Below are 17439 nucleotides of genomic sequence, written 5' to 3' on the forward strand. Positions count from 1 at the left end.
CTCAAGTTCTTTCTCAGAAAGGGAAGCACCTCAGAGCCACTAGGAAACAACGATGTGTTTTATTTATCTCTTTCTGTTGAGAGGACAGATCACAAGACAGAGAACAGCAGTCCTGGTCACGCATCAAGGTTTGGTTAGTTTCCACAAATGCAATGGATGGGTGGGGCAGGGTCTGGCCGAGTTCCACTCTTATGACCTTCAACTTCTTGCCATGGCTCTCCAGCAGGGCTTCGTGGAGCCCTGCTGCGTCTCCAACCTGCAACACAGCTGTGGCCTCACACATCACTCCAACACTCACACTCCAGTCAACAGGCAGAGGAAGGACAAAGGAGCTGCCCCTGCTCCCCAGACAAGAGGACCTGGGCAGAGAAGCAAAGACCTCCCGTTGTCCATCCCATCTCCACAAGCTGGCCCCAGCAGAACAGGCCTCCCTCAGCTGTCACCTGCCAGTGACCCAACTCCAGGATGAGAGTCTGAGCCCAGACTGAAATCTGAGAAGCAGGTTAGATGGGACAGAGTGAGAGGTTCCAGAGCCCCTGGGTTATTGCTGAGAAGATATGCAAGGGGCACATTCCCCAGGGGTGGAATAGAAGCCCTGGGCCTGGAATCCCTGGGTACTCTGCAAAGGGGCAGGCAGATGGGGCTCCATGGTGCAGGACCCAAGAGGAAAGAGGCCATGGAAGGGCGGAGGCCGCCTGACAGCAACCTTGGCTCACCAGCAACTTCTTCCCACCTCCAATAGCTAAGAGGCCTTCCAGGCACTCGGGTCAGGGTGGAATATGGGAGTGAGGTTCTCGCGAAAGGACTGAAGAGTGGGTGAGGAGCAATGATAGAAAACTTCTCCAGCCCAGGAGAGTTGGGAGCTGGGGACTCCTGCCCGGGCACCTACTCTACCCTCATCCCTAAATCAGGAGGAGGGATTGGGCTCCCAGGGGAAAAGCAAACTCCAGGAAGCAGGAGAGGATGCAGAGCCACGGGGAGGCAGGGAGGAGCCGATGGCAATGGCTCAGCCCCTACCCGGGAAAGCGAGTCTACAGATCACGAATATGATACCAGCCACCAACAAGTAGCCACAAAGATCAAGTCGACAAGACACGTGCGCGCACACACACACACACACACTAGGTGGGGACCACAGGCTGCAGGTGGGGAAGCCAGGGTTAGTTGCATCATGATGTAGAGGACCGGGGTTAGTGGGCACAGGAAGGGCACAAGGGACACACACAAGTTCTTGGCTTCTCCTGGGGAAGGGTCTGTTGTGGGGGTGGCTGCTTTCTGAAGCATCGCCATCTGCATCTGAAGGTTGGAGCAGCTGCCTTCAGGTTCCGGAGGCTGAGAATGGACAGAATTAAATGAAAACAGAGCTCTGGCTCCTTCACCTGCCCCCTCCCACCTCAGCGCAGCCCCCTTGCCCACTGAAATTTCGGAAATGACATTCCTTCCAAGCTCTACTCTCCAATGAAGCCAGGTCAGGCCTGAGAGGCTGGGAAAGGGGTGAAGGCACCAGAGGGGCTGGTTCTCCCAGGGGACGGCAGCTGGTCAATGGGGAAGGCAAACCCCAACACCTGGGACTCCCCCTTCAGTGGCTCATGGCCTAAGGCTTGGGAGAAAAGGGGTTTTGAGAAAGACCTGGAAGACGGAAGTGGGGGGGCAGAACATTCCATTCTGAGGCCGCCTCCTTTGAGCCTTCCCGCCTGTCCCCACCCTCAGTGTGCCCAGCCAGCTGTGAGGAAGAGGACAGAACACCAAGCTCTGAGGTGGACTCCTGCCTCCTGAGCTGTGCACTCTGACCTTCCCCAGCTTAGGCAGCCACCTGCCTTCAAGAGCCCCATCCTGAAGATGGGTGCAAGGCTCTGCCTGCCACGGGCTGTTGGGAGGGTGCACTAACACTTAGGAAAGGAGTCACAGCAGCCCGCAGGAGCTCCGGGTAACAATCGCGGGCAGCGTAGCAGAAATCTCTTTGAATCTGGAGTTTAGGACAAAATTATGAGCTTGTCTGTTACGGCTTGTTTGTACAGGGAGGGGAGGGCACTAGTGAACAGGGAGAAGACCGGCTTTTTTGCCCTGGGATATTCCAGGGTCCGCCAGGAAGGGACACAGACGGGACAGAGGGTGCGGCGGGATGGCCTTAACCTACAGCCACAGAGACCCATGTAAAGGTCCGGCCTGGTCCCCTTCTATCCAAATGGGTATTTTCTGTGATCTCAGTTTTTCATCCACAAAATGGGGTCAGCCCCACGTGTCCTGTTCAATTCTGGTGGCTCCAGGGAGCCCGTGTGTGTGGCTGGCCCTGAAGACTGGAAAGCAGTTGCCAGTCACGACCTTCCCTCAGGTGCCTCCCCGAGGAGCAACAGAAATGGCTGCTGAAGCAATGCAGGAAAGCGGTGTCCCTTAATGTGGAGAAGTGACAATGCCAGCCTAGGGGCTGTGGTCACATACTATTAGACCTACTTTTGAGGAGGGCTAGAAAATTTCATGATAAAATGTTTTTTATTTTTGTCTTTTTTTCCTCTGTTCTTTTTAGATACACACGAGAAGAGAGTGCACTCTGACACCTGATGACGTACCCGGAGCACAGTTATTCTAACCAGGACCCCATTCTTGAGGTTGGACATCACAGTAAACTGTTTGGTTTTTGACTCATCATTGGAGGCCATTATCTTAATGCTACCCTGATATGGGAGTGTTTCCAAGTTGTGCCTGGGTGGCAGCCGCGCTGGTGCCCTAGGAGGCCGGGCGCGGGCCAGGTGGAAGCACGACTCCCCGTGCTCACTGAGTGCAGGTGGGGACACCTTGGTGTGTCACGGATTGGACTGTCCTGTTGTCCTTTTCATACCTCTGGAAGAGCTCCTCGGAGCAGGAACTGTCCACTGGAAGAGCTAGCCCAGTACTCCTGCCTCACGGCCCTGCCCAGCTCAGTGAGGACAGGGATGGGGACAGGGATGGGGACAGTGGAGGACCCGGGCACAGAGCAGCTCACCTTCCCTCGGGAGGCTGCTCCTCAGTTCTCTGCTTTCTGGGGCTCCGCTGCTGGAAAGAAAAACAGACAGATGGGGTGAAGGACCCCCTCCGGAGGGCAACCCCTGCAGAAGGGACGCCTGTGTCCCACACGTGGGAGTCCCAGTCACACAGAGGGGGTGTGATTTCCTGCTCTGCTACTTGCTGGTTAGGGGAACCTGGGCCCCTAGACCTGGGCCGTAGGACGTGGTAGTGGGGCCTACCTCCTGGGGCTACGTGCACGTTATGTGAGATGACGTCTGTGCCCGACAAGAAGCAGGTGCTCTGTAAATAGCAACTGTCACTAGCAGTGGCCTGTTTGGTGCAGGTAAAGGAGCAATGTCACAGAGTCCTCTCCTGGCACTGTGGGAGCTTGTCTGGAGGGCCCTCAGGCCAGGGGTCCTAGCAATAGTTCTTCCTGGGCCATACAACAACCCTCTCCTGTCCCCTCTGTTCCACTGGGCAGGTGGTCATGGACAGTTACCATTTGCAGTGATGAGGTTCTCCACCTGGGCTTCCTCGTCCCCTGGAGCCCTGTGGAAAAGAGACACAGAGCCCCATCAGAGGTCTCCAGGCAAACCCAGGAGCATCACCACGCTGCTTGCTGGAGCAGGGCCACCTGGGACCTGTCCCTCCAAGTCCTCTGAGCACTCTCTACGGGGTGGAGGGAAGATGGGACTGAAAAGCACAGAGTCAGAAAGAACTTACAGGCACCCTTCAGCCTCAGTCCCCAAGAGAAGTAAGTACTAGGAGGGGTGGCCCAGGGCCAGGGGGGCTTACGTGTGCCCTGCCACAGAATCTGGGCTTCTGAGAACCAGAGCTTCCCTTGGACAGGGTGGGAGTTTTGTGGGAAGACAGGAAGGCCCCATGTCGATGCAGCTCACGGAGCCTTACAGAGAGGTGAGCGGCAGGGACAGAGTCTTGGGTCCTGTAGAAAGGACCTGGGCCTCAAGAGAGACCACGAGGCCCTCTTCTTCCCTTGTCCCGAGCCCAGCTATTCCAGAGGGCAATAGTCAATAGTTTCCAGCACCTTCTATCCTACCCCTGCTCCCCCATATAAGTCACTGGCTGAGCGTCAAGGTTTTGGCCTCTCTTTTGCCCCTAAGTCAACTGTAATTATCAAATTGATATCCGTACACCCTCCCACACACACTCTCCTTCCAGACAAGAGTCCAGGAGAATACCCGTTGAGGTCATACACCAGGGATCCCTCCCTGTCCCTCCTAGTGTCATCCCAGATGGCCACGGGTGTGGCATCCTTACCGGGGCTTCTGATTGAAACTGCACTTGCATCTGCGACCTGAAAGGCAAAGAAATCATCCAAGGTCACGGTCCTGGCCTGGCCACGCCACAGTAGAGCTGCCCTGAGGCCATACAGGATGCAGGACTATGTTCATGGTCCCTAGACTTGGGCAGTGCACCTTGAACGGCTGTATGCTGAAACCCTAGACTGGAGCAGGGTTCCTCGGAGGCCATGGTTGTACGTTCCACAGCTGGAACGTGGCCACACCACCACCGTGCACTTGACTGTGGACCTGCGAGGGCACTGTGCAGACCAGGCTTGTGTGGAAAAAAACAAACACAGGGCCATGTCCCTTGGAGCCCACTGGGGACAGCACCTGTCTCCTTTCTCCTGTGACTGTCCTGCTCATGCCCAATGGATACAGGACTGGGAGAGCCACCCTGCCCATTATTATCTATGCTTATATTCACCTACATAGTCTTTGTTCATGCTTAACTATTTTACTGAGCACTTACTTTGTGCCCAGACCCATGCCCAGCTCTGTATTAGGTCCTGGAGATGAGGTGGAGGCCAGAGTCAGAAAGGCCAGGCCTTATGCTGTTTCCACCTGCTTAGCAGCCACAGAAAACAAGAAATGAACTTACTTAGGATAAGAAGGATCCCAACCGAGAAGAGGACCACAGCAAACACCAATCCTCCGATCCTCAGGGTCTGGTAGTCTGCCAAAGGAACCAGGGGTGAGAGAGGGAGAAGAGGCAGGGCACCAGAGCATGCCTGTCCCTCCCTGGATGGGACTGCGCCTCACTCCCCCTCCCTACACCCAGGGTTGCTGAGGCTGCTCACCATAATGAAAAGGGTCCTTTTCTTTCTCCTGCTCAGCTGCTGCAAAAGTAAACAGACATGGTCAAGACAGCTGCACACGCTGGACTACCTTGTCTTAACTCACAGATCTCAGTCCCCACAGAGATTCCTGGGAATGACATACTGGGGATGCGTGAGTGGAGGGCCTGCTGGGGTCAAGGCCAACCTGAGGGCGAAGGCCAGGTACAGCTCAGAGCTGGTGAGCCCTGCATTTAGACTTCTTCTTTTTCTTCTTCTTTCCCCCCTTGCATCATTCCCCAAAGGTAGGGTCGGTCATCCTTTTGTGACAGAGGGGGAAACTGAGACCAAGGAAGGACTCATGATTTGCATAAGGCCAGAACTGGTTAGTTATGGTCCAGATCCTACAGGCATGTTTTTAAAGTTCAGCCCAAAAGTCCTGAGGTGGCTCTGAGGGCTTAAAAGAAAGCAGGTTCAGCTGGACCTGTGAGGGGAAGAGGTGGACAAGGCGGTGACAGTCTGTGAGAATCTGTCTTTCCCAGACTTTCTCTGCTGACTAAAAAGACGAGCCTCTGATTAAACATGAGGGATCTGAGAGCCCTCCTACCCTCAGGTCCCAAAAGACCAGAATCTTCCATGAGAAGGAGCTACGGCTGCCATCTTAGCAGGACCAACCCCTAGATGGTACTTACCACTGGCCAGGACTGTGGGAGCCAGCAGGCTGCACAGAAAGATCAGCACTACCTCCATGGCGTCTGGGGACAGAGGGAGGAAGATATTATTCCCTGGACTGGAGAAGACCCTCCAACCATCAACCTGATCCAGGGTGAGTCAAATCCACAGTTGTCCTCTGAGCTCTCAAGACCTGGGAGAGTTCAAACCACCTAGGCTGAAGCAGTTAATATGTATCTGACTCTCACAGAATGCTCTGCATGCACTGATTCAATTAATATAACTGAATTAGAACAATTAGCAGCTACTACGACTAACCCATGCTCCAGGCCAAGCACCTGAGGCTCACAGAGGTTAAGTGACACTCAAAGTCTAGGTCGAGAGCTGAGGGAACTGAGTAACTCCTCCGCTGCCCCCAGGGCCAACGCGGTAACATCACCAGGACTATGAAGAGGATCTCATCAGTGTGCTCCTCTCAGGCCACCCTTCTGTGGCTATCCCTCGTTCATTAAGATGTGGGCCTCTCTGGTCTGGTTCCCACACCCAACAACCCCGTTCAGAAATTCTTGTTTATAACAGAATAGAGGGGGCGGTACATCAATGTCCCTCTTGCCCAGCCAGCAGGTAGGGCAGGAGACTTACTGTTCCCTGGACCTTCTGGTAAGCCCTGCCCCGTGGACAGTCCTCCTGACCCTTCCTGCCTCTCCTCTGATAAGTCCAAGTTCAAAATCTTCCCCAAAGGTGGCTTGATTGTCAAAGGGGATTTGGAGACTGGCCTCTCCTTCACCAGGAGGTTCAGAAAGCTCTGTTCAGGGGCTCATTGAGTCCTGGCCTGGCCTCTGGTAGGTGGCCCCAGGATGGGCCACCTGGGCAGAGGCAGAGAGAGGGCCAGTTGGTCCCACCCAGGTACAGATTTCAGTAGTCACACTCCTCAATTAAATGATGGTGGTGCAGAGTCAGAGAAAAGGGGAAGGAACCCGACTCGGGAAGGCCCAAGGTTGTTTGCTCTTTTCCATGTGGGGCGAGACTGGCGGTGGGCTGAATCCCTGGCTTCTGTTTGCTCTGAGTGTAGTCACCCATGACTTTCCCCAGGTCCTCATCAAGCACCACTACCTGCCCTTCACTTCTCAGCCACCAGGGGTCAGCACAGCTACATCCAGAGCCCTGTCAAGGCCAAGGCCCTAGACTTGGAGAAGGTGATTCAAAGTGCATTTATCAAAAAGCGATCATTTGCTTGTAAAGCTATCTCACTTCATATTTATATTTCTTTTAAAGTTTACATTATATGTTACATGTATAAAAATATCTGTAGCACACTTATACAATGAAACATAGTATTAAGGTAAACACCCATAAACAAGTAAGTTCGGAACAAGAACATTGCAAATTCTGCTCTATTTACCTATATTTTCCCCCAACCCATCCCCCTGTCTCCCTCTCAGAGGTAATCAGTATCCTGAATTTCACATATATTTGTTGTTTTTAATTTTGTCCTTGCTCTTCTATTTTAAAAAGCTGCTAATCAGCAAGATTTCAGTTCTGCATGATGAATATGTTCTAGAGATCTGCTGTACATTTTTAATACAGTATTGTACACCTAGAAATGTTAAGTGTTCTTACTCCAATAAAAATACATAATTGGCATACTATGAAATTCACACTTAGAGTGTACAACCCAGTGGTTTTTAATATAGTCACAGGGTTGTGCACCCACCACCACCATTTAGTTACATCCCCACAGAAACACTATACCCCATTAACAGTCACTCCCATTCCTCTTTCCCCAAGATCCTGACCCCATTAGTCTAAAACAACGGTAGACACATATGCACACACAAATGCGTGCATACACATGCGTGTGTCTTACTATTGATTTCAAATGGAGTTCTTCAAATGTTTTGAAAATTCCCCTCTAATCTTTCCAGGATGTTTCTGATTTATATTAATTATAACTGCGGGTTCTATACATATGGTTTTTCTCTTTAATCTATCCAAAACTGTGAGCTAAATAAACCTTCATATTTTTTAATATTTATTTTGTAGTTATAGGTGAACACATATCTTTATTTTATTTTCATGTGGTGCTGAGGATCGAACCCAGGGTCTCACACGTGCTAGGTGAGCACTCTACTGCTGAGCCACAATTCCAACCCCTAAGCCTTCATTACCTGGTGTCAAGTAGTTTGTCATAGAAACAAAAGAGCCTAAGACAGTACGGTGGTACTGGTCTCATGAACAAGTATTAGCTCTCTTGTCAATCCCTGGAAGTCTGAAGAAGATTGGAATAATCTAGGTTTAGTATTTTCTTTGTAGGAAGATTTAAATGCCTAATCAATTAATTCACAGTTGTGAATATACCTTTGGATATTTATCTTTTCTTGAATACATTTACTATCCAGATACATTTAGTATGAATTTGCCCTTTTTGCTATAAAACTTATTGTTACAAAGTTGTTCATGGTATTTTCTTGTGGCTATTTTAATTTCTGTTGGATCTGTGACCACTTCCTTTTTTTTTCATTCTTAATATTTCTTGTGACAATTCCTTTTTTTATAGATCAGTCTCACCAGAATATTAATCTTTTCAAAGAAATTAATCTTTATTGTATGTTTAAATTTTTTCTTAATTCTGCCCTCCTATATTCTTTGGTTTTATTCTATTTTGTTGTTGTTCCTATTGTTATCGTCTTAGTAGGACATCTAGTTCGCTTTTCTCATTTTCTAATTTAAGCATTAAGATGATAAATTTTCCTCCAAGTGACACTTTCACTCTACCATATAAGCTTGAAAATATGGTGTTTTTTTAAATGACTGTTCAATTTTTTGTACTTTAACTTTCCATTATAATTTTTTCACTATAATTTCTTATTTGACCCATGCATTATTAAGAAGTATTTTTTTTAATGTCCACATGGAGAGTCATTTTTAATTTGCTTTTATTACTGACTTCTAACTTCAGGGCACTATAGTCAAAGAATGTGGTCTGTATGACAGATGCCTTCAACTGTGGTCACTTACTAAAAATACACATTCCATGGATTCTTAGGAAATTGTGAATATCTTCACTGTTGGGAAGGAAGTTCTATATGCTCATTAAATTAAGTTCCTGGGCTGGATTGTAGCTCAGTGGTAGAAAGCAGTTGCCTAACCTATGCTAGGCCTGTAGTTTGATCCACACAAATCTCTCTCTCTCTCTCTCTCTCTCTCTCTCACACACACACACACACATACACACACACACACACTCACACACACAATTAAGACCATTAACTGCTTATTTAAATTTCTATTTTTTCATGATTTTGATTGTTTAATATCCAAAATTGAAATAGGTGCCTTAAAATCTACCACAATGAGAAAGGATTTATAAATTTATCCCTGTGCTTCTTAACAGAATTCTAACAGTTTAAAGTTGTTTTATTATCTTGTGATTGGGTCTTTTAGGATTATATAGCAATTCTGTCTTAAAATCTACTTTGTTTTCTACCTTTCTAGGGACTTACGTGTTGTGTAAAAAAAAGCTGCTTTTTTTTCTTTCTTGTAAATAGAACCTGATGGACTTTAATAATTGTCAGATTAGCTTCATTTGCTGTAACTATTGATATATTTGGACTGATTTTTGCCATTTATTTGTCCCCTAATTTTCTAGTAATTACTTCTATTTTCCTTTTCTTTCTTTTGGATTGTTTTTTTTTCTTATTCACGTTTTCTCTTGACTGGTTTAGAAACTGTACAACCTATTTCTGACCTTTTAGTGGTTGCCTTTGGAATTTCACCTGTGTAGTCAACTTATCAAAGATTTAGAAGTCCAAAGGTAATAGCTATAATAATTATTAGGCATAATACCTTGAAAAATACAAAACTACCAATCACCCTTCCTGATATGTATGCTAATATTGCATAATATTTGCTTTGTTCTTTAAAAATCCTATAAAGTAGGTCTTAGCATTTGTACTTTGTGAGAGTAGTGTCTCAATCCACCCACGGTGCAGCAGACAGTTCTCAGGATGGCCCCCAGTGCCTCCTGGCATACGGTTCTCATCAGCTCCCCCACCCTGCTCCATGGCTGGCCTGTGTGACCTAGAGCACGGTAGAAGGAATGGCATGCTGCTCCCAGTACCAGTCAGGTTGTAAACACCCCCACCCCACCACCACATCTTCCCCTTCCCTCTCCCACATCCCTCAGATTGCTCATTCTGGGGAAAGCCAGTTGCCATCTTATGGACACTCAGACAACCCTGTGGAGGGGTCCGAGTAGCAAAGAATCAAGGGCCTCCGTCCAAAAACTTGCTAGAAAACTAGGCCCACCATGAACCACGAAGTGAGCTTGGAAGTAGATTCTCCGGGCTTCAGGCAACTGCCTCGCTGGCTGACAGGTGACTGCAACCTCTTTAACCCGAGCCAGAACCGCCCAGCTCAGTTTCTTTGATCCCCAGAAACCGTGTGAAATAACCAATGTTTATTACCCAAAGTGGCTGAGTTTGGGGTAATTTGTTATGGAGCAGTAGATAATCAATGTAACATATTTACTAAATGATTTGTTGGCCATTCTTTCTGAATCTCAACCATCCTCCAAACTATTTTCCTTATTTCTAAAGATCATCTTTTAGAATCTTCTTTAAAAAAGACTATTTGTTGAAAAAGCCTCTTTTTTCTGTATCTAGAAATGTTTTCATTTCACCTCTGGGGTGGACAGACCTTAAGGGGATCCTCAAACATCCCAACCTGCTAACATCCAACCGTTGTGTGAACTACCCCTCTTGAATACACACAGGAGAGGCAACTTGCTTCTCACAACAGGATATGGCAAAGGGGATGGGAAACCACTCAAATGGTGGCATTGTGTTCCACAAGACTGGACCTTAGCAACTAGAGCCAGAGAACGTTCTCCCTTGTTAGTTTGAAAAAGTAAGCTGTCATGTGTGAGGGGCCTCTGGAGAGGAGCACACTGCAAGGAATTGTGGGATGTCCCTAGCAGCTGTGAGCAGCCCTGAGCCAACAGTCAGCAAGAAAAGAGGGACCTCTATCCTCTGCCGCAGAGAGATGAATTCAGTCAGCCACCTGCAGGAGGCTGGAAGCAGAGCTTTCCCCAGTCAGTCCCTGCATTGAGCAACCCCAGCCAACACCAAGACTGCAGCTCAGTGGACTTTGAGCAGAGAAGCCGGCTAAGCTGTCCTGAACTTCCAAACAAAGAAACCATGTGATAATAAATGTGATGTTTTTAAGCTTCTAAATGTGGAGCAATTTGTTATGCAGCAATAGAAAACAAATGCACTTCTAGCCCCGAAAGGCAGTTTGGCCATGTACGTGATTCCAAAAAAAATCTTTTTTGCTTTGCAGATGATATTCCATTGCTTCCTGGTTTTCATTATCACTATTGAGAAGTCTGCTGTTCATTCTCATTCCTTTATAATCATTCTATCTTTGTTCTGCCTCATTTTAATTTCTTGTCGTATTTATGATGTTCTGGGTTTCACTAAAGTCTAAATGTTGACTCATTTCTATATTGTCTGTGTGTTCCCTATTCCTATAGTCATCCTTTTCACCAACTAGTTAAAAAACAAAACCGAACACTTCTCAACTCTCAATCATTGTCCCTTGAGCTACTACCTCTCCTCCGTTCTATTTTCTGACACTATAATCAGGACTATGGGAGTGCAGAGCGGCTTGGTGGTTGGCTGGAGTAGCATCGTTCTTCTGCTGGGGGGCTATGATCTTCACTGGGCAGCAGCTCACCACACTGGGCAGAAGAGCAGCTTAATATTTTGGCATTGGGTAAGAGAAAATGGCCTGAATCAAAGAGACCACTGGTAAGTCCCCTGGTGGTAAACCCACCTCCTACACACATACACTGCAAACAGCTGGCCCCCAAGGCTGCCAGGAAAAGCACTTCCTCTACCTGAGGGTGAAGAAACCTCAAGGCTACAGGCCTGGGACCATGTCATTGTTTCCAGAAATGAACCAATTTTCTCATCCATGTTGCCTTTCCAGAGGCTGGTAAGAGAGGTCCTCCAGGATTTCAAAACCAACTTGAAGCTTCAGAGTGCAGCTACTGGTGCCCTTTGGGAGGCCACCAAAGCAGAGCTGGTGGGCCTGTTTGAAGATACTAATGTGTGTGCCATCCACACTGAAAGTACCACCATGCCCAAAGACATCCAGTTGGCTCACCAGATAACAGGAGAGAGAGCTTAGGTGAAGGCCTTAAGTCATCCAGCTTTCACTCAGGATGAACACAAAAAGTGACTTTTCACAGACCTCACTGATGTGAGCTCTGCTGCTCCCGGAGTGACAAGTTGCTAACAAGCAGAATGTGGTCTTTCTTTTTCTCATGACACATGCTTTTGTATGTTAATGACTTGTTGGGTAGCTATTAAGGTACTAGAATTGATAAATGTATACAGGGTCCTTCAGCAATAAATAACTTGGAAAAAAACGGAAATGTGCTTACACATTCTCATTCTGTTTTCTATATCACTTAACAGGGCTTTCAGTTTTCGCTTCTTGGCTTCTCTGTTACGTGCTGAGTAGCTGTTTCAGATTTGTTTTCCATTTTTGTTTCTCCTTTTAACTGTTGAATCTGCTGTTTAATTTATCCATCTCATTTTCTGTTTCGGTGATCACATTCTTTATGTCTAAATGTCCTATTTGGTTCTTTTAAAGTTGTTTGGTCATTTGGTTAGTCTTTGTGGCCTATACATTTTTACGATCTCATTTTTTAAATTTCTTTCAACATTTCCTACATATTTTATATCCTATATCTGATAATTCCAAAATCTTAAATCCTTGGGGGTCTAAATCACTGTTATTTCTCTGCCTTTCAAACAGTGACGTCTTGTTGTTTCTTTTTGTGCTCAGTAATCTTTGATTTTGAACTCATGGTTGCTAGATTTTAATATATGGGAAACCAATAGCTTTAAAAATGAGATGTTTTCCTCCAGCAAGTTTGTTTTGCTTTTTTTGTGAACACTAAGAGTGTCAGATACCAACCTGAGGCCATTTATCCCCTCTCCAAGGTCCTGGGCTTAATGTAGCAATCTCAGGTGTGGCTTCCCAACCTTGCTGGGCCCAGTGACTATTAGTCTCCAGAGAGCAATTGTGTCGATTAGCATTCACTCTAACAGCAAAAGTGCTTCAATTCTGTTTGCACTTTACGTACTTTACTGTTAGTTTTATAACGCAGGTTTTTAGTTTTTTGGTTTTGGTTTAGTTTTTGACCTTTCAGATAGTTTAGTCCATGGAGAGGTGACTGATGAGTGGATATTTCCCTTCCTTCTTGTTCTGTAGTAACAAATCTGAGATCGATTGTTTTATAGTGGAAAGTTCCTTCAATGATTCAGGCAATCTTTGTCCTAAATACATTTTTCAAAGTATGGCATAAAATAAGTTTTGTGCATCTGTTATGAATAAAAAATCGATGTCTATTTCTATTTATTTCCTTCAAAAAATTTATTTTTGGTTAAGTTACTGCTACTTCCCAGACCAAATCCCATCTTAAATTACAAATTTAAATTACATCAGTTCTATGTTCACTCAGTGGGGAGAATGGACCCTGGACCTAGAGAATGGAACCTACACAGTAGAATCCCTCCAATCCCAGGGGGCTTGGCATGACTGTTGCATTTGAAGTACCAGCGGGAAGGACACATGGGCTGGGCCTCCCAGCTCTAGCTAGCACAGGGATCATTAGTCAGGTAGGATCAATCCTCCTCCTGGAGTAGAAGAGGCACATGTCAAGGAGTCCAGGCAACTTGGCAGCTCAGGCCACTGCTGTGCCTCCCCTCAGCCCCCCAAATTCACCTCCACAGATGCTCAGGTCCAAGTCAATCCCACAGTCACTGAATTCCCAGAAGGGGGTACATAGGTGAAGGAGATTCAGCCTTAGCTTCCAAAGTAAGGCAGGGTTTGGCAGCCAGGGGCTCTCTGACCCATCAGCAAATGTGAGGGGAATTTCCTGAGAGATTGAAGCTACTTACAGTTAAAGTCGGGGGGACAGGGGGAAGGGAAGCAGGGAGTACAACTAGGAACCTGGGAGGCTTCCGTGGGGAGCTGACATTTCCATTTAATCTTGAGAGCAGCCTAGGATTTTGATAGAGGCAGAGAGGGGAAGTGGAAAGAAGTGATGACAAATAGTACTCAGGTCAAGTTGAGTTCAAGTTGAACCTCAAGGCACGTCACTGCCTAAAGGGGCTTCCCCAGAGGGCTCTTCAGCAGGAGAGGGCTTCACCCCTGGTAAGGTCTACATGGCACAGGAGGGGGCTGTGGCAGCAGCCCACCAAGTGTTGGCCATTTCTAGAAAAAGCCGGCTTGAGTAAAGCACGGCAGATGGTTTGGAGAGACTCCTGATAAGATGGCTGGAATCAGACAGTGGAAAATCACCCAGGCCAAGCTAAAGAGTGAAGACCTGTCTTTGTGCTCGGAAGAAAACATTTCTGATGAAGTCACAGTGTGCTGAAAGAAACAGTCACAGATCTGAACTGTGACCGATGCTCTACTCCAAGCTGCTGCGGGGGCTTGGGCTACACCAGCCACCCCCCAGCACAGGTCTCCTCTGGGTGCCTCTTGGCCCCAAACCCATTCTGAAAAATCTCATCAGTGATACAGCTGGCATTGGCCCAGAGTGGCATGGCCAAGAACATCCACAGAGTCTCTGAGGGAACACAGAGTGCCTTTGTCTCATTGCTGAAGCAAGAAACTCTATCTCAGCTTCCCCTCCCTCCCTCCCCAGCAGGCCCCCCCATCCCCTCCGCACCCACCCCAGCTCCCACACATTCCTTTCTCCCTTCTTCCAGGGAGGAAGCTGGGCAGTGGGTGGGGAGGTTAAGAGGTGATGGAAGTGACATCATTTCCAGGCCACAGAGTTCAAGGATATGGCAGAGGGGGATGGAAAAGCAAGGCAGAATTGGATGGAGCTGGGAGAGGGGGTTCAGGAACATTCCATGAGTTTCTATGGACATGTTAGGGCAAGGGCCTCCTTGTTTTAAGGCCCTGGGCCCTGCCTAGGGCCCTAAGGACCTGACTGGCTGGGAAAGGAGAGCTGAGAAGCCATCACTGCGGGAGCAGGGGACTCCCGGCCTATCACTCTCCTTCAACTCCTAGACCATGGGGACCATGCTCTTGTTTGGAAAACGGACTGGTTTCCTCTGCGGCATACTGTGAGAAAGGATTTGGCCTGCACTCATGTCTCTTCCTCCATGTCCTCATGCATCTGCTCTGGGAAACAGCTGACACCTCGGGCAGCAGCAAAGCTTCCACGTTAATTCCCCTCTCCCATCGTCCTGCCGTTTGCAGGGTCGCCTGCTGCACGTGTGGGAGACGGCAATCAGAAGAGCTTCTCGGGCGATTATCTTTCTATACCGAGTCACGTAATTTCACTTAATTGCTGGGTAAACGTGGCTCGGAAAGAGAAGCCCCTGGTCGATGATATATCAACATGCTATATTATTTCTGATTCCACGCAGCAGCGAGGTAGATCAGAATACCCGATTCTATTGTGAAAATAACTCAGAAACAACCTCCCTATAAAAGGCAAAGGCTCTAAATTACAGTGAAACTTCATTATCCCACTCTCACAGCTCCCCCCACCTGGCTCCCCTGGATCCCAAAGCGTCACTTGCACTCCCTTCCTTCTGGCCTGCTTGGCCTCCTGCAGCTCAGCCCATGGACAACAGGTCCTGGGATCACTGTGGCCTGGATCCTCATGGGATGCCCCAAAGAGAGATGGGAGGGCCCACTTCAGATACTGCACACCCAAAGGGACCCTTTTATGGTCATAGAATGCCTGGGCCCCATAGCTTAGGCTAGCTGGGTATACGGCTTGTCCTGTGATGTCTCTGCATCTTTGCAACAAAGACACTGTTAAAAGAAGATCTGACTGTGTATAAATAGAATAGAACCAAGATGTGAGGTTTACCAGAGAGAGAGAGAGAAGGTACTTGATCTATCCAGCCAGTTAGGGGCACGGCCTGCCTCAGAGCACTCGCCCCCAGTCCTGTCTGCTGCTTTGATGTGTTCAGGTCTAGAGGCGGCAGACCAGGGCTGGAGAGCAGCAGGGGAAGGCCCAGCAATGCCAGAGGTTACCCAGGAACCGGGTTAGAAGACAAGACCCTGCAGGAATGAGTGTGGCCAGGGCAAAGAGTGACAGGAAAGAAACAACCCACAGGCTCCTTTGACTGGAAGGTGACCTTGGATTAGAGATGCAAGGGGGCAGTGCGGCCTTGGGGCAGCGAGAGATGGCATCCGGCTAGAAGGCAGGGCCCCAGCTCCTCCGCTCCCTCACCCAGGAAGCAAGGCTGGGGAGGCTTAAAAGCCCCTGGGTCACTCCCTTGTCTCTGAAAAATCTTGCTTAACACAAAGGAGTGAAACCAGCCTCCCCCTGTCCTTCCCAAACAGTGAGACTTCCTAATGTCTTAGGAACAGACTCCGCCTCCCTGCCAGTACATCTGGCCAGTCCCTCTGCCACAGCTCTTAGTCCTGGGCTGCTCTGTTGGCATCACACTGGCCTCACGCTGTTCCCATCCACGCTACAGAACAGTCACCTGCAGAGAGCTCACCCACGCCCTGAGGCTGGGATTACAGCAAAGGCCTCTTCCCATCATCCATTCGCTCCCCTGTGTGACAGACTTACCATCACTGAACCCACTTTCCAGGGAAAGAAACTGAGGCAGCAAAAGCAAATGAGTGCTGAGTTCCAGACTTTAACCTTGCTCTGCCTGCCTCCCTGTCGGAGGAGGGAGGGTGGTCTGCAGTTATAAGCATGTAGCCAGCCTGCCAGTCCCCAGATCAACAGGGGAGGGCTCTCACCCATTCAGTGATGAAGCATCACCATGGGCCACCTGCACTATGGCTCTTTCAAGGACCCACTTCCCCTCAGTAGTTTCCATGTGGCCCTTGCTCCTACCCTGGTCCAGCAGGAGGAGGGCGCACGACTCAGGGCCGGAGGGAGTCAGAGAGCTCTGTAAAGTCAGCCACAGGAAAGGGCTCTTGTCTCTGGGTGAATGCCCACCAGCCAAGCCCATAGCCTCTCCAGACCCTGAGCGCGGGCTTATGTCCCCTCCTGGATGGGTAACTTTTACTCAGGAGGGTGAGTTTTCTGAACAGACCACACTGTGCGGCTGACTCAGTTGGTCCATTCTCTCATCCACTTCCCAAGGCCATTATGAAGGTCAAGTGAGCTGACCCAGGTGAAGGTTCTTTGTAAACTGTAAAGCACTGTGACCACAATACGCATCATTTATGGGGCTCTCATCATGCCAATGCTGTTCTAAGTGGTCTACTTATGTCCACTCCTGCAGTCCTTACAGTAGCCCCAGATCACTATCATGATTATTCCCACTGGACAGACGGGCAAACTGACTCCAGTAAGGGTCAGTCACTTTCCTAGAGTCTGGAGCTGGAAAGTAGCAGAACCCAGATTCCAACTCAAGAGCCCTGGCCCTGGAGTCCCTGCTCTGAATCACTCCTGCCTCTCTGCTGCGCACTGGTTTTGTGGCCTCAGCAAGTTGGTTGACCTTTCTGAGCCTTTGCTTCTACAAATGTGAGCGATACTAATGTGCTTCTCATGGCCTGTGAGGGTCACGTGGGGAGGCCTTGTGGGTGCAGTTATTGCCTGTCCATCACCCCTGTCCGGTGGCCAGCATCTCCTGCTGGAAGGGAGCCTGCTCCTGCCCTCCACCCCAAACCCAGGTCTGCTGCAGGCTGCCACCTGCATG

At 48.6% G+C, this 17439-nt stretch overlaps 1 protein-coding gene across 2 annotated transcripts in view; it reads right to left on the reverse strand.

Annotated features, from left to right (window-relative positions):
* Window positions 1-40: 40 nt before the first annotated feature.
* The window catches only part of Fxyd6 (FXYD domain containing ion transport regulator 6), a 31053-nt gene continuing 13654 nt past the window's right edge, over window positions 41-17439 (reverse strand). Inside the window, exons 2-8 of one of the 2 annotated variants that reach the window (XM_027930717.3) lie at window positions 5752-5814; window positions 5084-5122; window positions 4885-4959; window positions 4261-4297; window positions 3482-3531; window positions 2981-3030; window positions 41-1332 (exon numbers count right to left, since the gene is read on the reverse strand). In XM_027930717.3, the coding sequence (XP_027786518.1) occupies window positions 3002-3030; window positions 3482-3531; window positions 4261-4297; window positions 4885-4959; window positions 5084-5122; window positions 5752-5809 (288 nt within the window). In that variant the 5' untranslated portion in view covers window positions 5810-5814 and the 3' untranslated portion in view covers window positions 41-1332; window positions 2981-3001. The remainder of the gene's footprint in view (window positions 1333-2980; window positions 3031-3481; window positions 3532-4260; window positions 4298-4884; window positions 4960-5083; window positions 5123-5751; window positions 5815-17439) is intronic. The other variant, XM_027930718.3, reaches the window with a different exon arrangement.

Source organism: Marmota flaviventris, chromosome 9, assembly GCF_047511675.1.
Source record: "Marmota flaviventris isolate mMarFla1 chromosome 9, mMarFla1.hap1, whole genome shotgun sequence".
In the NCBI taxonomy this organism is placed as follows: Eukaryota; Metazoa; Chordata; class Mammalia; order Rodentia; family Sciuridae; genus Marmota; species Marmota flaviventris.